At 40.8% G+C, this 21,178-nt stretch overlaps 1 protein-coding gene across 2 annotated transcripts in view; it reads left to right on the top strand.

The window, feature by feature from the left end:
- LOC105993217 (constitutive coactivator of PPAR-gamma-like protein 1) overlaps positions 1–21,178 on the top strand; it is a 109,146-nt gene that overhangs the window by 76,985 nt on the left and 10,983 nt on the right. The window contains exons 11-16 of one of the 2 annotated variants that reach the window (XM_013026402.1): positions 5,414–5,663; positions 11,189–11,303; positions 16,931–17,140; positions 17,808–17,991; positions 18,531–18,668; positions 20,818–20,959. In XM_013026402.1, the coding sequence (XP_012881856.1) occupies positions 5,414–5,663; positions 11,189–11,303; positions 16,931–17,140; positions 17,808–17,991; positions 18,531–18,668; positions 20,818–20,959 (1,039 nt within the window). Of the gene's footprint in view, positions 1–5,413; positions 5,664–11,188; positions 11,304–12,585; positions 12,785–16,930; positions 17,141–17,807; positions 17,992–18,530; positions 18,669–20,817; positions 20,960–21,178 lie in introns of those variants that run through there. The other variant, XM_013026403.1, reaches the window with a different exon arrangement.

The raw sequence follows: 21,178 nt of genomic DNA, 5'->3' as shown, positions 1-21,178 counted from the left end.
TTCTTTCTTTCTTTCTTTCTTTCTTTCTTTCTTTCTTTCTTTCTTTCTTTCTTTCTTTCTTTCTTTCTTGTGCCAGTCCATAGGTTTTAAAACTCAGTGCCTCCTGATTTTTTATGCTTAAGGCCTGGCACTGGTGGCTCATGCCACCAGTAATTCTAGCTACTCTGGAGGCTGAGATCTAAGGATTGCTGTTCAATGACAGCTCTGGCAAGAAAGTCCTTGAATCTCTAGTTAACCACCAGAAAACTGAAAGTAGTGCTGTGGCTTAAAGTGGTAGGGCACTAGCCTTGAGCAAAAGAGCTCAGGGACAGGGCTCAGACTCCTAGTTCAAGCCCTATGACTGACCAAATAACCCCCCCCCCAAAAAAAACAGGAAACAACAACAAAAAACGCAATAAAACAAAACAAAACAAAAAACCCAAAGAATCTCTCCTGACTGGGCTAGCTTTGAACTGTAATCCTCAGTTCTCAACCTCCTGAGTAGCTAAGATTATAAGAGACTCTTTATCTCTAACTAAACAAAACAAACAAAAAACTAACCCAAAGTGGAGCTGTGGCTCAAATAGTAGAGTACTGGCTTGAGTGAAAAAGCGCTAGGACAGTGCTCAGGACTGGCATACGTATTTTCCTATATAGGCTGATTATCCTTTACTTAAAATGCATAGGACTGAAAGTTTTAACTGAAAACTTAAAATCTGACTCTGTGTGTGTGGTGTGTGTGTATGTGTGTGTGTATGTGATTTGCTTGAAGATCAACCCCAGGATCTAGCACATACCAGGCAAGTACCTTACCTCTTAGTTGTATCCCCATCTCTGAAACTTTTTGGGTTGTCATATCAGTGCTCAAAAAGTTCTGTATTTCTGCCATTTCAAATGTCAGGTTTTTAATTACAGATGTTCAACTATATTCATTCTTGTAATTTTTAAACTCAAAAGAAGCCCAAAACAGTCATGTGTCTGTAACCCAGTAACTAGGGAGGTTGAGGAAGATGATTAAGATCTAATGGGAAACATTGGGTTTTGTGACCACAAATTGCATTTAGGGGAGAGGGGACTGTATTTGTAAAGAAAAGACATTAGATTGAGCTAAAGAGCTAAGGGACAGTAACCAGGCCCAGAGTTCAAGCCCCATGTCTGACTAAAAAAAGAAAAGAAAAAGAAAAAGGCATTAGAAATTTAGCTTCCAATTGCATAGGAAGCCAGTGTTATAGAATTGGTTTTGCCAGGGTGAAAGTTGAGCTTAGTGTAGAATAAAGAGACTGAATTCATTGAGTTTCTTCCTGAATCAGTGGCTTTTCCTATCAATAGAAAAGACAAGTAGTTAATGGTGATATATAGTCTTGTTCTAGATATTTAGCTGGTTGTAGCAGCACTCCCACTCTTCTGTTTTGAAAATGCAGTGTGGCCAGGACTTTCTTCAGTGCTCCCAGCACAGAATCATGGATCCTACTGTACTCTTCCCAGGGTATTCTTCTCTCAGCCTGGCACCTTGCAAGTAAACCTCCATGCCCAGAGGTTTATGTAAAAACAGAACTCCAGATTACTCATTGTTAGCTAATAGCCCGGAGATAGAACAGAGAACAAGAAGATCCATAGCCACTCCTCTCCCATTTTGACTTATAAATCAAGGCTGGCCTTGCTTTTTTTTTTTTTTTTTATTTGGTCATGGGCCTTGAACTCCAGGCCTGGGCTCTGTCCTTCAGCTCTTCAGCTCAAGACTAGTGTTCTACCACTTGAGCCATGGCACCGCTTCAACTCTGGGCATGGGCTCTGTCCCTCAGCTCTTCAGTTCAGGGCTAGTATTCTACCACTTGAGCCATGGTGCCACTTCTGGCTTTTTCTGCTTATGTGATGCTGAGGAATTGAACCCAGGGCCTCATGCATTCAAGGCAAGTATTCTACCACTGAGCTACCTTCCCAGTCCCAAGGCTGAGCCTTTCTTTTTCAGTTCCCAGCACCCTGAAGACTGCATCAGTCTAAAACTGATGCCTTCTATAATTCTGTAATCTGTCAATATTATTTTTAAATTAATTTCTTATAAGTAACAGTAATATAAAAATTGTAACACTAGTAATATTAGGTAGTATGAACTGGTTTTAGAGTTTGCCTACATGGCAAGGGGAATCAGATGCTTTTTAGGTTTAATGATCAGGATTCTGTTGCACAGGAAAATTTTCGCACTTTGTTTTAGTCTTTGAAAGTGGACCAGTTCTGAAAACCTAGAGAGACCCATTTCAGCTGATTGATGAGTTGCCTCCCTTATCCTAGCCCTACCTGGCACACAGTAGCCAATAAAATACTTGTTAAATGATTGCCAAAGGTTCCACAGTTGTTAAGTGGTGATATAGTCAGTTTCCCAGATATTAGTGTTTAAAAACAGCTGAACATCTTGTTAAAATAAAGCCAGTATAGAGTTGTGTTGGGATCCAGCTTTGAGTTCTTCCCAAGCTGTGTTTGTTTTAAGTATTACAGATGGACAATGAAAATGCTTAGCACTGTAAAGGAGGGCATGGGTTCCTTCTTTTTTTTTGGAGGGGGGGGGGTGTCCGGTCGTGGGGCCTGAACTCTGGGCCTGGCCGCTGTCGCTCAGCTCTTCAGCTGAAGGCTAGCGCTCTACCACTTGAGCCACAGTGCCACTTCTGGCTTTTTTCTTTTTGCTTATGTGGTGCTGAGGAATCGAACTCAGGGCCTCATTGAGCATGCAAGGCAAGCACTCTACCACTGAGCCACCTTCCCAGCCCCTATGGGTTCCTTCTTGACCTTTCTGTGTTTGAGATCTTGCCTGTTACTTTGTGTACCCACTAGAGCTTAGTATGAATTTGAGTTGCAGTATTAATTGAGGCCATTTCAGGCTGCTACTAGTCCTCAGATCTGGGCCAGAGAGTTGGCAGGGCCCTGAAGGTGTAGGAAATGTTTGTGAAAGTGCCTGGTAGGTAAGGCCCATAATTCCAGGCCCACCTAGAATGAAGAAGAAAGCATCATAAAAGGATTAACTGGGGGCTGGGAAGGTGGCTCAGTGGTATGCATTAGGCCCTGGGTTTGATTCCTTCGCACCACATAAACAGAAAAAGCTGTAAGTGGCACTGTGGTTCAAGTGATAGCCTTGAGCTGAAGAGCTGAGGGACAGTGCCCAGGCCCAGAGTTGAAGCTCCATGACTGACCAAAAAAAAAAAATTAACTGGGTACCAGGGTACATGCCTGTAAAACCTAACAAGACTCTGTTTAAAATAACTAAATAAATAGTCATTGTTACTAAAAAATGAAGCCACAAAAACTCAGGGACAGAAGGGTAAAAAAAGGGGAAAGAAAATGTGAAGATAAAGATAGATTTCATAATATGCCTGATTTATTAATAATGCCTCTTCTTGAGAAAACCCCAAAGGGATTCTTAGCACATATAATCTGTGCTCTTATGTTTGATAAAATCTGTCCTGGGGAGTTATTTGTGTCTGTGTGTGTTTGTGGAACAGTCTTTTGTGTATGTACAAGTGCATTAGGAATGAGATATATGTGCATCTTGTTCTGAAGCTTTGGCCTGCTTTATCCTCTTAGGACCTTTGTTTTGGCTGCTGGAGGGAGGTAGAGAGAGGTGTGGGCTCCCAGGATGGCTGCACGGGTGATGATGATTATTCCATATAGTCTGATGTTGCTGCTGGGAAAGCTTCTGGAAGCTGAGCTGTGCTGGAGCTCAGTGGGAACCAGGTGGGAGGGTGGTGCCTTAGATTGTGCGTCCAAGGACAAGGTCTGCTAGTGATGTAGAGTTCAGTGGTTTTCTATTTGACACCTAAAAATATTAAATAAAATAAATAAGTATATGTTTATATATACATGTATATTTTTTGCTTGCAATTGATGAACTTTCAAATAAGCATTTTGAGTGTTTTAAATATCCCTTTAACTCTTAACATTAAATATCCCTTAAAGATGCTACCGTTTACATCTAAGATAGTAAAGTGTAAACAAAAGGAATTTGCCTAATGACAGTTTATATCTTTTTGTAAAAGAAAAATTTTCAGTGACTGTTGGAACTTGTGGAGTGGCATTTGATGTTCCTATATGTGACACTGCTACCTGACTTGTTGGAGTTGAAATGTGTTTATGTGTTTTTGTTTTGTTTTTGTTTTCCTGTTGCTGATAAACTGTACATCCCAGTACCCGACTCCTTCTTGTTCCATAATGTTTCAAGAGGTCATTGATTGCATCGTCTGACTGTATTGAGTCTTGGAGCAAAACTGGAAACTAGCTCCAGAGTTATCCAAGTAATTTTGTCATGGGTTTTGGAGTATCCTGAATTTTCCTGTGGCTATAGGCATTACATTAGAGAAAATAAACTGAGGTGATTAATGTTACTTGATTAGAATTAATATGCTAAAGATCAAGTTAGAATCCAGAGCTCCATTCTGGTTTCTAACCCCTCTGTGTCCTGGAGCAGCTGTGCTGCAGGGGAGCCAGCAATGGTGCCTTAGGCTCACACTGAGCACATCACTGGGCATAGGGCATTTGAGTCCCTGCTCTGGTTCTGGTGTTTACTGAACCAGAGTAATCGATTTGTACTTCTGAAATGCACACCCATATTTTACCATCAAGGTGTCATCTGAGTGTAACTGATGAGAAGTTTAAACATACAAGTTTGTACCATGGACTGTCTTCATTGTGTGTCCTCAGATTTCCCTTAATTTATTTGAAAGCTACTTTTTTTGGGGGGGGGGTGGAGGGAGACATGTGCATAGTTCTGTGTTTATAAGAAGTAGTGACCAAACATTTTGGATGAGAGGTCATTGTTTTTGTATTATATGGACTTTGAACATCTTGCTTCTTTTTTGAAGTTAAATGTTGGAGAATCTTGTATTCTGTCTTACGTTCTATTGAATATCACTATTTTGTGCTGGCATCGTCCAGGACTCAAAATTTGGAATACTGCTTCTACTGCTTCTATTTATTCCTTTATGATAAGTCTTTAGAGTTTACTGTTGTTCAAGAAGGAAATCCTTAAGTAAAGTTACTAACAAATGCAAGTATTTCTTAATTCTTAATTTATCAATGTATTTTTATAGAAAAAGAGATGCATTGTGTAATTTGAATTTCCCTGGTGAAGTAACCAGATAATCACATACTTCTGTGAGTTATACCAGTTATCACTAATATTACTTTTGAATTATGCATTCAGTCAAAAAATCATGATCTGACTGGGAAATTTTCATGTGTCCTAACTAAAAATCAGAATAAACCATGAATTTCAAGGAATATAGGAGGTAAAAACTGAGGGCTTTGTGGGTAATAGCTTCCTAAAGTTACCTGCAAGGCTATATCTTCTGACTGGTTGCTATAGAGCACAATTTTTTTGTTTTTTTGCAGAATGGAATGAAGATGGTGAATGAGCCTAAATAAGTGTCTTTTTTTTTTTCTTATACAGTTTCACCAGTGATCATTAAGGAGTGGGCAGCTTACAAGGGGAAATCTCCTCAGACCCCAGAACTGGTGGAAGCCCTGGCCTTCCGGGAATGGACCTGCCCCAATCTGAAGAGGCTTTGGCTGGGCAAGGCAGTGGAAGACAAGAACCGTAGGATGAGGGCCTTTCTGGCCTGCATGAGGTCTGACACCCCAGCCATGCTCAACCCTGCCAACGTGCCCACTCACCTCATGGTGCTCTGCTGCGTCCTACGGTGCGTACCAGGGTAGCAAGGGGAAAGGGTAACAAATCAGGGTGTCTTTTTTGTTTTTCTTTTCTTTTTCCTTTTTTTTTTTTTTTTTTTGCCAGTCCTGGGGCTTGAACTCTGGGCCTAGGAGCTGTCCCTGAGCTTCTTTTGTTCAAGACTAGCACTCTAACACTTGAGCCACAGCTCTACTTCTGGCTTTTGTTGTCTATGTGGAACTGAGGAATTGAACCTAGGGATTTGTGCATGGTAGGCGAGCACTTTACCACTGAGCCATGTTCCCAACCCGAAATCATGGTGTCTTGAACTCAGAATAATCTAGGCTGTATAATGTAGAATAATGTAGGCTGAATAAATGCAATAAATAATTTATAGTACACAGTGAGTTTATAGAAAGGTATATTGTAAATACTGTACAATGATTTTAAACATAAATATTAAATAATTTTGATATTTGAATATGGAGAAACTATGTTTTATATATTAGCAATTCTTTTGTGGAGTTTGTGTTTTCTTCCCCCTTTATTTAGTCATTGTGAACATGGTTATATTTTTTTTACAGACAGTCACTTGGTTCTGGGTGATGATCCAGCATGTGTTATCTACCTTATTGCTCACTTTGTCCTGGCTCTAGGCCTCTGGACTTCTCTTGGGTTAGTCCTAGGACACTTTCTTACTTTCTGGCTGCGTAGGTGCATCTTGTGTTTCTCTTCTTTGGTGCCAGCCATCTGCAAGGGAGCAGCTTGGTTTCCTGAAGCAGATGTTTGAACCCAGGCTGGTATGCCCCTATGGCCTTTCTCCTGGGCCTTCTCATCTTACAGTGATGGGTGGCTGTGTCATTTAAGATTCAGATTCATTTGAATTTGTAGACATCAGATGTTCACTAGGTTTTAGAGATTGGATGGTTTTGAAAGAATCAAAGTTGCAAGTGCAATATAAAAAACAAAAATTTTTTAGTTGCATACTTCAGTGTAGTTTTCTAACAGACTATTTTCTTACTGAATCGCCATGTGATTATCAAAATCAACCACATAGATCCTTTAGTTGGTCCACGTCAGGCTCATTTCTTAGTTTCCCAGCAGTGTTTTCTGTGATAAGAGACACACTTCAGGCTCTCTCTGTTTGCAAGAAAGATTCCCCCCCCCAGGGGTCACACGATTTGGTCTGTCTTGTTGGTCAGGATTTATACCTTCTGTGTGAAGAGCTGTTTTGAAACATCTCTCAGTCCAGCCATCCATGTATCTGTCAGTGTGGGCTTTCGCCAGTAGTCTTCACCCATAACACCATTATTTATTTTGGCATACCTTAATGTTGTGGTAGCTAGTATCCATGGTGTCCAACTACCCTACTAGGAGGTAGTATTTGAAAACCAGTTTCTTTCACTAGTCACTCCTTATGCCCTGTCTCTCCAGCTGTATTTATGGATCCATATGACAGCAATTGTCTGTATACTTCTTTTTTTGTTGGTCGTGGGTCTTGAACTCTGGGCCTTGTCGCTGTTCCTGAGCTCTTTAGCTCAAGGCTAGCGCCCTACCACTTGAGCCACAGCACCACCTCCATTTTTCTGGTGGTTAATTGGAGATAGGAGTCTCATGGATGTTCCTGCTGGGGCTGGCTTTGAACTCTGATCCTCACATCTCAGCCTCCTGAGTAGCTAAGATTACAGGTGTGAGCCACCAGCACCTGCCCTGCCTGTATTTCTATCCCAGTAAAAACCATGAATTCACTTTGGTCCCCCTTCCTTGCACCCTTCTTGTTCATGTTCCCAGTGTAGCATGGAGCTGTGCTCCCTTTAGAAGTTGACTTTACCCTCTGGCTAGATCTTTTGATGGTCCAGTTGGCTCCACTCAACCCTATACTCACCTCTCCTTATGGGTCCCACCTCTTTGACTTTAGAAAGGAAAGGACCATATTTTTTTTTGTTTCTTAAAGTAATCATGAAATTTAAGACCATTTACTTGGTTTAAGATGACTTACCTGAATAAAGGTTGATCAATAGAGCATTTCATGCTTAATTCATTAACATTATTTTACTAGGTTTTTGTTTTTAAAGTTTTCTGGTCTCCTCTGATTAAGGACCATTCAGTTGATTGATTCAATTAAGGACATATTTTTATTTACCAAATCATCTATTAGTCAAAATTTAAGATGGAGACTTCAGGTGATTTGAAACTCAGTTAACAAATGGATTTGATCACTTGCATTCCTTCTTCCAAGTGTGAAATGTTATGTAAAGCCTGACTTAACCCAGAGTGTCCTGGAACTGAAGTCATGAATGGAGTATGATGTCCACATTTTCATCATGCCACATTCTCAAGTTTGTGGTCCTTGCTGTGGCAGTCCTGGCTTCTCTTGTTGTGTCCTGACCTTTTATTCTTTCAGTCCCAGAAGTGGCTAGTGCCAGCTCTGAGAGGCATAAATATGGGGGCACAACTCCTTCCAACTCTGTGCTTCTGTGTGCTTGTCTCCCCCAGCTTCACTGTGAACCTTCTCTTCGCTGTTCAAAAGAGGAGACGTAGGCTAGGCATTATGAACAGACAAGAATGTGCTGTAGTAAAGACTATTTACAAGCACAGGGAGATAGCCTGTGACTATAGCTTTTCAACTCCCATATAGGCTTTTCTTTGTTTAGATTTTGTTGTTGTTGTTGGTTTTTTTTTTTTTGTTTGGCCAATCATGGGGCTTGAATACAGGACCTGGGTTCTGTCCCTGAGTCTCTCTGTGCTCAAGGCCAGCACTCTACCACTTGAGCCACAGCGCCACTTGTGGCTATTTCTGTTTATGTGGTACTGAGGAATCGAACTCAGGACTTCATGCATACTAGGCAAGCACTGTACCACTAAGCCACATTCCCAGCCCTCTTTCAGCCCTTTTTGTTTAGATTTGACAGGTATTTCTTCATGATTAGATTCGGTCATGCAGGGGAGGGGTGGGGAGGACTGGGAATGTGCTTAGTGGCACAGTGCTTGCCTAGCATACATGAAGCCCTGGGTTCAACTCCTGAGTACCACAGAAACAGAAAAGGCCAGAAGTAATGCTGTGCCTCAAGAGATAGAGTGCTAGCCTTGATCAAAAGAAGCTCAGAACAGTGCCTAGGCCTTAAGTTCAAGCCCCAGGACTAGCAAAAAAAAAACAAAAACAAAAGTAAGAGATTCAGTCCATGCATTCAGGCACAATGAAACAGAACATTGGGGTGGTATTCTTCTTGTAACTGAAGACAGGTTTGCCTTTTACTGATACTGTGAATCTTAACCTCTTGGTAGGGTCCTGTGGAATATTTCTGGGTTGTTAAATGTTGCCTTATGGCCACAATTGGGATGTGTAAGGGAAGAATAACAAGTCATTTCAATATCTGAAATACTCAGTAGCAGAAATAAGGAAGAAAGAAATCAGAGCAGAGGGTAGCATGGAATGGGGCTGAAGGCAGAATACATGAGAGACTAGTAGATAAGACTGGACTAAATAAGTCCCGGAAAGACTTAAATTAATGCCCTCCCTCAAGGGTAAGGTCAGAGCACCCTGTTCATAACATCAGGGCCCATGCTGCCCAGATGCTGCTTCTCTGCTCTTGGAGCTCTGGCATTTTTCAGCTTCCATGCTAGTCTAAGACAGTGAAAGAACAGTGTAGAAAATTGTAAAATGGTATAGATAAATAAACCTTACCTTTCATAGTATGAAAGTGAAGGTAAGTGAGGAGGTTAAGAGATCTCCCAAAGCCTATTTCTAGCAAACTCTTCATGTAGTGTTTTACCCTGCTTAGAACTTTTAAAGAAAAAAATTTCAAAAGTTCTCTAGGAAGATTTGGCAGTGTGAAACATTCATTCTAAATGTGCAAATCAGGATAGTCTGAATAAATGAGTTATCCAAGAGTGAGCTGCTGTTGTTCTGTCTGTGGATTTTAGCGTCTAACCCACACATATATGTATGCTCATTCTCTTACTGTCTGTATCTTAGAAAAGCAAATGGTAACTTTGGTGTGGAAAGGCAAATGGTGGAGACAGACAATCCAACCAAGTAGGCCATGTGTTCCTCCAGCTATGTTGAGTTCTGAGGATCTGTGCTGCCAGAAAAGCAAGAAAAATCTGGGCATGTGGCCAAGACCATCTTTTTCTGATTCAAAAATGCAAAAGGAAATTAGTGCAGAGAGTTAGTGTTCATGGATCGAGGTTGCAGTTTGGGAAGATGAAACACATCCTGTGGATGAGGGTGGTAGGGCTATGACTGCATGACTGTACTAACCTCACTGGAACAAACATTAAAAAATTACAGTTATACTTACAATGGTGAATTTTGTATGTATTTTTTTTAAATAGAGAAAAAAATAAAGAAGCCTAAAAACAAATATACTTTATGGAAAAGAGTGTTACATATTGAACATATTCTCTTGTCCAGTGAAATTTTTCAAACACCAGTAGGGTATTTTTTGTCCCTGTTTCTTTTTTTTTTCTTTCTGTCTTCCTGTCTTTCCCTCCCTCTCTCCTCCCTCCCTCTCTCCTCCCTCCCTCCCTCCCTCCCTCCCCCCTCTCTTTTGTCGTGGGACTTGAACTCTGGGCCTGCGCGCTGTCCCTAAGCTCTTCAGCTCAAGGCTAGCCCTCTACCACTTGAGCCACAGCGCCACTTCTGGCCTTTTCTGCTTATGTGGTGCTGAGGAATCGAACCCAGGACCTCATGTATGCAAGGCAAGCACTCTACCACTGAGCCACCTTCCCAGCCCCATCCTTGTTTCTTTATCAAGCTCTAATAAAAATTCAATAAGGCATTTAGGACTTACCGTATTCAGTCAATTGCAAGGGATGCAGTTTTTATCATTGCAAATATTTCTTTATTTTTATTTTTGAATTAGTATACATTAATAGTATTGGCATCCTGTGGAGTGAGCCAAGTTGTCACACAAGAGTGTTGGTACAGAAAAGGGAAGCCAGATCCTTGACAGAGTTGTTCTAGTGGAAGTTAGAGATTTGGAAATTGGTTTCCTTTTGACTGCCCATACCAGAATGCATCCCATTTGAAGGCTGTAGTTGTAGAGACTGTCCTGTGTGTTAATATTCCTTAAAGTCTCTTTTCTTTTGTGGACCCTTCTTGCCCTTCCTCATTGTTCAGCTGCTGTTGGAAAGTTCTTCAGTTGCTGCTCTTCATCTTTCTTATTGTGACCTTAAATCTTTTCTGTTGTGATCCAGGAGGAAGATTATGATAGAAAATCAAATTTAATTATCACAAGCCAGTTATGTGAATTGCTGCTTATCATGTTCTTTGAGGTTTTAAATATTTCACATGAATCAAATTGAAAGGGATTATTGACCAGCTAGTTAGCTTATAGAGGGCAAAGTTTAGCATATTGATTTTAATTACTCTAAAGCATTCTGGTAAGCCCACATGATGATTACATTTTTATATACCCTCATGTGAAAATAGGAAAGCTGGAAAGAAAGTCTTAGTATCTTCTTAGCTCCAGGCATTCCTAGTGTTTACTTAGATCCTCCTGCTAGGTTCATCTACTTAGTCATTCTGCTTCAATCCTTTCTTTCCCTTCTCAGGTACATGGTGCAGTGGCCAGGAGCTCGCATTCTACGGCGTCAAGAACTGGATGCCTTCCTGGCTCAGGCGCTGTCCCCCAAACTCTACGAGCCTGACCAGCTACAGGAGCTCAAGGTAACATATCAATCCTGTTTCATTGTCTTGGGAAGTCTTGCTTTGGATCTTGGTGTAACAAAGCTAACTTTCACCAAACAGAATTACTTCAGTGCACTAAACTAATGATACTAATTTGATGTGAGTTGAGAGCCCTCAGGGCAAAGGGACCATTCCTGTCTAGTTATAGATTTGCCATCCCCAACAATCAATGCCACTTTCCCCTTGTTTATCTCTAATGGATGTTTATTCTTGTTTTTCACATCAGGAAGTAAACTTCTCTTTTTTTGTTTTAGGAGGGGATTCCAGGCCCTGAGAGGGCTTGATCTTAAGAATTTTCTAACATCTAGCCAGGATTCTTTTTCTTATTTCATTCCATTGTTCCTAGCTACAACTTTAGTTTTCTTTAAAAAATATTCTTTGTCCTTCAAATATTGTAAAATCCCTTTATAAAGAAAAAAAAACACTTGAAGAACGATGTTACACTATCATCCCAACACCGTTTGAGTCAGCATTTATCATCATATTCCTTTTAATTTTGCCTTCTAGTGGTTTCTTTTGTTCTTTGTTTTGACAATTTTTGTGTTCTGTAAGTTGTCACCCAATTTTTAGTGAATATATCCTTTCAGTATACCTTTATTAGTTGATATGTTCACATAATTATAATTGCTTTCTAATTTCTATATTAAATGTTAGTTCAAGACTTTTCAAAGTTAGCTAAATCATAGATCTGCCTTTTCTTTTTAATATCAGGGTTTTTTTTCTTTACCATCAATTACATATTTATTTATTTATTTATTTTATAAAGTTTGATTTGCAATCAGTTAATCTCTTTTGACAAAATTACCTTCACTTTTAGATCTTTTTGCTGTTCTTTATGAACGCATCTTTTCATGCAGAGGGATTTTAAACTTGCTTTATAGATTTTTAGTATTTGACAGGTGATGCTCAATAAATTTCTGGTTTTCCCTAAATCACTGTGTTAAATTTTCTAATTTGGTGTTGAGTGGCACTCACCTGAGGCTTTTGATGACTTTGAAATAAGCTAAGTGCAAAACCCAAATGTAGCAGAATTCCCCTCAAATGGTGTTCTTTATGGATCAAGCTTTTCTATTTGTCAGGCAGAAATTGTTATTGTCTTTAACGCTTTTGTTTTCGGTGTCAGGCAGTGTGGCGGGCCCAGTCAGGTCCTCCTGGGTGCCCGTCACCACCGTCCTCGCCGCAGGCTGTGCTTCAGGGGGTGGAAACACTGCCCTAGAGTGTGGTGCCACCCTCTACCTCTACTCCTGTTTCTCTTGTGTAGATTATTCCTTCAGTATTGACATCCCAGTTCTGAAAATCAGACCGCCAGGGATCAGGTATGCCCACCAAGCCTTATTCACCATCAAGTTACTTTAACCAAAGTTCATCTTATCTCCCATATCCTTTTCATTTTCGGATCCACACACAGAATATAACTTTTGAAAGAAGCTTTCATTTTGGTTCTTTTGAGGTCTTAGTACTTTCATGGTTTTCTACTGATTCTTCATCTAAGGCGAGGTGTTTCTAGAGATATATCAGAAAGACACATTCCATATACAGTTTCCTTCTGTCTCACTCATCGCCGCCCTGGGTCTTCTTGTGTGGAGGTCGATGGTCCCCTTCACAAGCACAGCCCACACCATGAGAGCTTCATTGTCAGGATTAGTGCGTATTTCAAGAGAGCTATGAGAAAAGTAACATTTGCTGAGGGTAAGGCAGTTTTTGGTGGTTGTTTTTTGTTGTTGTTGTTTTTTTTTTTAAGATTAAAGATTCTCTTAGTTATCACATTGAGAAATGATAAGAATAATCCTTATTTGTTACCAAAATTCATATGCAGAGCTGAGGGTTCCAAAATTCAGTGATAGAAAACTAAATTGCTTTTAATGCTTTTTCATTTAACCATTAAATGTTTTTGACATACCAAAAGCAATAGCAGTGCCTGTCTGTAAAATGCCACTTTACTGTTAAAGATACAGTCACCTCTTGACTGTTGCTGCTGCTGTGCTGGGACCCTTACCGGTTTGTGGATTGCCCAGACCTTATCGCTCTTCTCCCCTTCACTGCCCAGCTCATGCTTTGCCATCAGGGAGCAAAAGAGGAAGAAAAAGACCCACTTCTTATAGTTTGGACTCTTGTTAGCTTTTCTGATGGGAGGTTCAATGGGAAAAAGCATTGCAACCATTAGCTAAAATGAATTTTCAAGAATTTCATTTCATCCATGCTTTCTTCGTCTACCATGTCCATGAGTAATTGAGCGTGTTCTGTGTGATTCCTTAATATCTGTGACGGTGATTGATAATCCTCATTTTTTTCCTGTTATATTTTCAAAGCTGTTTTTCTAAGTTACACTTTGAATGTAATCATTAAGGTAAAATTAGTGCTGAGCTTGGGTTTCAAGGAGGGTGGGTGAAGGACGAGGAGAAGGAACTTTGTACAATTATGATATGTGTACAGTTTCTTCTCCCTTGCTCTTGACATCCCTATAATTGCTTTAAATTCTTTTAACAGTTTCACATGCCAAGTGCAGAATATAAAAGATGGAAAATGAAGAGCTTTAAAGACAGTATTAGGGACGTGCAACATGTCTGTGATACCTGTAAGAATTATTTTGAATATAGGTAAATATGACAAATTAAAGTAAGAGTCTATTGCCCAGTAATTAGAAGTTGGACAAAGTCACTTCACTGAAATTGTTCATAAACTAATTAGGCAGAAAAAAGTACACACACACACACACACACACACACACACACACACACATATTTCCTATAAAATCAAAATATTTGTTTCTCTACTAGAGGAATTTCAATTAATGTTGAATATTTATCTCTTGGCATAAGAGAATAAAATTAGAATGTGAATATCTGATACCTTGAGTTCTGTGGTGGTCTGTACAGTAGAGTACTATCAGAAATACCTGTGTCCTAGGGTTATTGAGAGCTGGCAGTGAGATAATGCATATACAAAATCATTTTTTATTAAGTTCCTCATAAATGTTATATACTGTTGTACTATTTCTTGTATAATTAGCGTGTAAGGAAAGAAAAATAATTCATTATAAGGTTTTACAATTTTTCTGCTGAGCATGATGATGCTTGCCTTAATCTCCACTACTTAGGAGGCTGAGGTAGAAGATCTAGAATCAATGCCAGATTTTGCTATACCAAAAGTGAAAACAAAAGGAAGAAATCTATACAATGATGGAAATTGTTATGTAGCTTTTTTTTAAGCTGTTCGATTAATGAAAGTTGTCATTACTGAAATTACTAATTACCTCAAAACCATAAACATCATTTTTAAGATCCATAAAAAATCCAGCCCTTCAACCAGTGGGGAGTTTGTATGCAGTGTATTTTTTTATTCCTGCTTCAGCAAATGCAGAGATGAATAGTTCTAACTACAGTGGTTCTGTGCTGTGCCCATCTGCTTAGCTATCTTAAACTCAGCATGTGTACAGCAGCTAGTTAGTAGGGCTTTGTTTCTGGACATGACCAGCAGCAGCTTGCGACCAAGAACCTTGCACAGGCTGTTGCATGTGCATCCATAGACAGGAGGGATGACATGTATGCAGAACGTTTGCATAGAAGCAGAGGACCATTAACTTCATCACTTTTCTCCCCCTAATCCTTGACCCAAGTTCTCTAGCAATAGAGTACAGAGGTGCTGGGCTGGAATCAGTGGATACTCACCTGACTAGAAAGAATTTATGGTCACTATCTTTAGAGTGAGGGATCAGGAGACCTGTCTCCTGGGCTTGATCGTGTTTACTCATGGGCTCTACCTTCGCTTGACACTCATTAATAGCTAGTTTTCTCTTTCTGCTGTGAGGAGTCTCCTTCCTTTCTGTAGCTCACAGATAGGGCTAAATAAATGAGACTAAAGTCTAATGAAACCAGTTGTGTTTTTATCCCTTTTGCTTCAGTTCCCTCTTTTTCCACATTGCACATAAATGTGAGAGTGCATGTAATTCCATCCGGCCAGCTTCTCCTGCTTCCCAACACTTATAGGGGGAATGTAGAAACAGTGATACACACTAGGATCAGGAGGTGTAGAGAAAAAATATTTGTAAATCTCTGAGTTAGTACTCTTTCAGGTTTTGAAAGTTTTATTACACTGATTTAAAACTTTAGAAAAGAGCCAGGTGCCAATGGTTCATACCTGTAATCCAGCTACTTAGGAATCTGAGATCTAAGAATTGACAGCTCAGGCAGGAAAGCCTGTGAGAAGCTCATCTCCAGATAACCAGCAAAAAGCCAGAAGTAGAGCTATGGCTTAAGTGGTAGAGTATCAACCGTTAGCAAAACAGCTAAGGGACGGCGGCAGTGGTCAAGCCCTGAATTCAAGCCCCAGTACTGGAGCATACATGTATATACATATACTCATATGCACACACACACACACACACACACACACACTTAGGCAAGGTTATGAAATAGTATTAACCAATCATGTGAAATGTTGGTATGAGTGACATGAAATAGCAAATAATAACAAACTTATTAGGATTTGATATCAGAATGATCTGGTTTTGTCTTTCATGCAAATCTATTGTAGTGCTATTATGGCGAAGAATTGTTTGGACTGATGTTGCCCAAAGACTGCATTCTTGATAAGCCACAGAAGTGGGGAGACAGAAACTAGAGCAGAATTAAAACTGTCTTGGATAATCCACAAACTGGGTCCTTCACACACAGATGATCAAAAGTTGACTGTACTGGTGTTAGGTATCTTAACTCTGCCATCACATGGGCACAGCAGACACCAGTTTTCAGCAGATTTCAGTGTTGTGCTCAGCTGAAACATAGTATCTAGTGTTGCATTGTTGGTTTGCAAGCTGTCTATTTCTCCTAAAATACTAAGATAATTTGATTAACAAGTGGCTATATGGGACATCTATCTCTATATATGTATACATATAATAGTATAAATTTATTCAGAATGAATTATACACAGTTATTTAAAAAATAACTGCCTGAGCCAGGTGCCGGTGGCTCATGCCTGTAACCCTAGCTACTCAAGAGGCTGAGATCTGAGGATTGCGGTTCAAAGCCAACCTGGGCAGGAAAGTCCATGAGACTCTTTGTTAACTACCAGAAAACTGGAAGTAGCACTGTGGCTCAAGTGGTAGAGCTCTTGCCTTGAGCTGAAGAGCTGAGGGACAGCGTTCAAGCCCAGAGTTCAAGCCCCACGACCAACCAAAAAAAAAACTGCTTGAAAAGTTTAGCATCTTAGAGTATTCCTTTTTGACCACCCTTTTTGTCAGTCAGAGCCTGTGTTCAGATCTGAAATGTGAAGTATTATTTCATGAAGTGATTGTGGAGCTCTGGGCTTCTGAGGATACCCTGGGTGACATTCAGCCATAACACAGTATTACCCATACTGTGTAATAATTTATGAATGCAAACTGGAATATTTCAGTATGTTCATAAAACATGCTCTTAAACTTAAATGTGTCAAAAATAACCTAAGTCAGTAAGAGCAGGTCTAGGTGAGGCTCAAGTGATACTTAGTCATGCTTACGTCGAGGTTTTGTGCTCTTTACCTGTGGGGAATTTGACTGGGACTATTGGGAGAGTTAGGTACTGTAGTACTCTTCTGCCATAGAAATTACTCTTTTCAATTTAAAGATTGAGAACCTAGACCCCCGAGGAATTCAGCTGTCAGCCCTGTTCATGAGTGGAGTAGACATGGCATTGTTTGCCAACGACGCATGCGGACAGCCCATCCCCTGGGAACATTGTTGTCCTTGGATGTATTTTGATGGGAAGCTCTTCCAGTCTAAACTCCTCAAAGCCAGCCGGGAAAAGACCCCACTCATCGACCTCTGTGATGGTCAGGTATGTTGGAGAGTCAGGGTGGCCATCTCTAACTATAGTTAAATCTTTTGTCTTTTATAGTGTATTTGTCATGAAACATACAAGAGAAGACCCAGCCCTGTGTTACCAAATATCACCTCAGGACTCCCACTGAGCCACTTCTTGGGAGACCATTGGTTCTTATTATTTGTGACAGCTAGGTTCTGACTTCACTTTGAATACTGAGTTAGTGAATCTTAACCATTGTTCCTGAGAAAATTCAGGGTTTGGTGCTTGCAAGTTTCTGCTTGTGTATTCTCACATTTTGTTCTTTATGGGGTTCTACTTACAGGCAACTCACTTAGTATATGTGATTTGTTGAACTTATTGCCAACCCCACTGTCAACTTATGCCATTGGAAGCTTGTCTGACACATAGAAAGCAAAAACAACAAAAGCATTAAAGCACAGTGTGTATGTCTGTGTGTATTCTTATTTCTAGTATGAGTTAAAACAAGCCAGGCTAATGTTATTCATCTGATCTCTGCTTGGATTGCAAGAAGTGAATATCAGCAAGTAGACAAGTAGACACATGTGCAGATAGATAGTCAATAAACAATAGTCAATAGATCTTAGTTTGTTAGTGCTCATTCAACTGTAGTTACATTACTGTGAGTGACATTTTTACCTACATGGTTCTTGACTTCCAGGCTGAGCAGGCTGCCAAGGTGGAAAAGATGCGGCAGAGTGTCCTGGAGGGGCTCAACTTCTCTCGGCAGAATCACCCGCTCCCCTTCCCACCACCTCCTGCTCTGCCTTTCTATCCCACATCTATGTACCCACGGCACTTTGGGCCCATCCCACCCGCACAGGGCAGGGGTAGGGGCTTTGCAGGTAAGCTATTTGTCAACTTACTCAGGCTGGGATAGAAAGGGTGATCCTTCTCGTGTAGCCATAGCTTACTTTGCTAAGACTGTTATTTGTGGGTCGTAGACAGTTGACAGTAGTAATCCTCCAAATTAGGGAGGAAAGAGCTGGATTCCAGAGATGATCTGAAAGAGAAAGGGAGCCATAAGCTCTGATGCAAAGACTGAATGCTAAAGTCTGTCAACAGCTGGCTACAGTGTTCATATTTTTTAAGATTTTTTTCTTCCTCCTGGGCAAGAAATTAAATCCATTTGAGTCAGATCCATTTTCCAGTACTGATGTCACAGGGTACCCATGGTCCTATTGAATGACTGCTAATGAAGGGTGGCCAGCAGTACTGGCCTCTGGAGATGCATGATGATGAGGGGGTGGGAGGGTCTAGGAGACCCCTCTCTCTCCAGCAGCTGAGGAGATGGGGATGCTTTGCTTTGTCTCATACCCTTAAGGGGCCCTAAGCCACATTCCTCATGTTTCTCCCCTGTCTCTTTCTACCTTAAATCCTACAGGAGTCTGTGGCTTTGGAGGCCCCTATGGGGAAACAGTAGCAACAGGCCCTTACCGTGCCTTCCGGGTGGCAGCAGCATCAGGACACTGCGGAGCCTTCTCAGGCAGTGACAGCAGCAGGACTAGCAAGTCCCAGGGCGGTAATTATACCCACACCCTTTCCAGAGCTTCTGCCTGCCAGTACCTCTTCTGCTCCAGTGGCTGGTGCCTGTCTTCCTTGACTGTCCTTGAGAGCCACCTTCTCCACCACAGTGCCCCTTCTCATGGGTCCCTGACTGGCCCTCTGCCTGCAGGTCTCTGCAGTGACTTGGCCATAGCTGTCTCTCTTTTCAGGGTAGGCCACTGTGTGTTCTCCTAGAACAAACCCATCTCATGTTTGGGTCACTTGATCAGCACTTCATGCTCACAGGCTGAGCTGCTGGCTTATCAATTGCATTGCAGGTCTGTTCTAACACATCTAGAGTAATGGCTTAGCCTATCTGTAGCCACAGAAGGCCCATCTGCAGCCTCTAGGACTTTTCCGCCCTGGGGCTGGTCCTGTAGAACAGCCTTCATTTTCTTTTCTTTTCTTTTTTTTTTTGTCTATTGTGGGGCTTGAGCTCTGGGCCTGGGCACTGTTTCTCAGCTCCTCAGCTCAAGGCAAGCACTCTACTACTTGAGCCACAGAGCCACTTCTGGTTTACTGAGTGGTTTATTGGATATAAGAGTCTTACAGACTTTTCTGCCCAGGCTGGCTTTGAACCTTGATCCTCAGATCTCAGGCTCCTGAGTAGCTAGGATTATGGGCATGAGCCACCGGCACCGACTAGCCCTCATTTTTTTGATGTGATTCAGCTCCTTGTCATGCCAGGGTGCTACTACTGGTCTGTAGTTGGGGATTAGCAGAGAGAGGGGAGGATACAAGGAACTTGCTTCCCAACTTTACTACTATGGTGTTTGAATCTCCCACCTGTGCTGTCCCGAGTGGCTACCACTAGCCACATGTACATGAAATAACTTCCATCATGGCCAGTAGTATATACATGGAAAAAATTAAAGTAGCTTGTTAGGGTTTTTTTTGTTGTTGTTGTTGTTTGGTTGGCTGTTTTGGTTAGTCATAGGACTTGAACTCAGGGCCCAGGTATTGTCCCTGAGCTTTTTTGCTCAAGGCTAGTGTTCTGCCACTAGAGACACTTAATTGAAGATAAGAGTCTTACAGATGGTCCTGTCTGAGCTAGCTTTAGACTGTGATCCTCTGATCTCAGCCTTCTGAGTAAATAGGATTATAGTCATGAGCCACCAGCACCCAGCTCAACTTGTTAGTTTTTTATCTTCATCATATGTTGAGATGATATTATTGGGCAAAGTAAGATATATTATTAAAACATTTTTCCTCTTTCTTTGTACTTGTTCACATGACGGTTAGAAAACATAAGGCCCATTCTAGATTCTTGGTGGCCAGTTCTGACATAGTTGCTTCAGAATTGTGTAGAGCTCATGATAATGTATTTCCCTGCCAGAGCACAAGATGCTAGAGGCTCTGTTTTGCTATTGGTTAATGATTTAAGAATTTTCTTAGATAAGAAAATTTTAGAATATGCAAACAATTATCAAAAATTAGTAGAGATTGGTGAATACAATTTAGATTCTGTTTAAAGAAATCTTAATTAAACAAAATAAGAGTTATTGAGCTGAACATGGTGGTTCATGCCTGCAATCCAGCACCGAGGAGGCAGAAGCAGGAAGTTTAAGGCCAGTCTGGGGTACACAGTGAGACCTTGTCTCAAATAAAACATGGGCTATTAATAACAGTTCAGTCATAGATGTTTTGCCTGGCATCCAAAAGACCTTGAGTTTAATTGAGAAAGAGAGGGAAAAGATGATCCAAACAACTATATTAGTTTCTATAATGCTTTATTGATTATGGAAACCAATACTGAAAAGTTTTTTGCCTATTTGTCTGTGCCACTCAAGCTATGTTGTAAATATTTTGTTTCCTCAGCCTGGCGCTGGTGGCCCATGCCTGTAATCCTAGCTACTCAGGAAGCTAAGATCTATCTGAGAATCACAGTTAAAGGCCAGCCTGTGCAAGAAAGTCCATGAGACCAGACCCTATCTCCACTTAACCACCAGAAAACAGGAAGTGGTTCTGTGACTCAAAGTGGTAGAGCACTAGCCTTGAGCAAAAATATGTTCAGGGACAGCACATAGGCCCTGAGTTCAGGCCATACCGCCTACCATTTTTTTTAAAAAAAAGTTGTTTTCTCATGTATTGCTTTCTTTTGTCTCTGTGTGTGTATGTGTGTGCAGGAGTACAACCTATACCTTCTCAGGGAGGGAAACTAGAAATAGCTGGCACTGTGGTTGGCCACTGGGCTGGGAGCAGGCGGGGCCGTGGAGGCCGGGGGCCCTTTCCACTGCAAGTAGTCTCCGTGGGAGGACCAGCAAGAGGGTAAGCTCCAGACTGGAAAAATGAATCTAACATAAATGCTAAAAAGATCTTAGATTTGTTTTTATATCATTAGGTGCAGTCTTCTTTCATCATTCTTAATAGTTGCACAGAATCTTATTTTTATATAACATTATATAATCAACTATTATTAAATATTTAGCTATGTGTTCAATATACGAGTTCTCTTTTAAAAGTTGTTTTAAAGTATTTTTCAAATCA

This window comes from Dipodomys ordii, unplaced genomic scaffold (genome assembly GCF_000151885.1).
Source record: "Dipodomys ordii isolate 6190 unplaced genomic scaffold, Dord_2.0 Scaffold93, whole genome shotgun sequence".
NCBI classification, from domain to species: domain Eukaryota; kingdom Metazoa; phylum Chordata; class Mammalia; order Rodentia; family Heteromyidae; genus Dipodomys; species Dipodomys ordii.
Note: the sequence above shows the minus strand (reverse complement) of the source record. Positions and strands in the feature narration are given on the sequence as shown.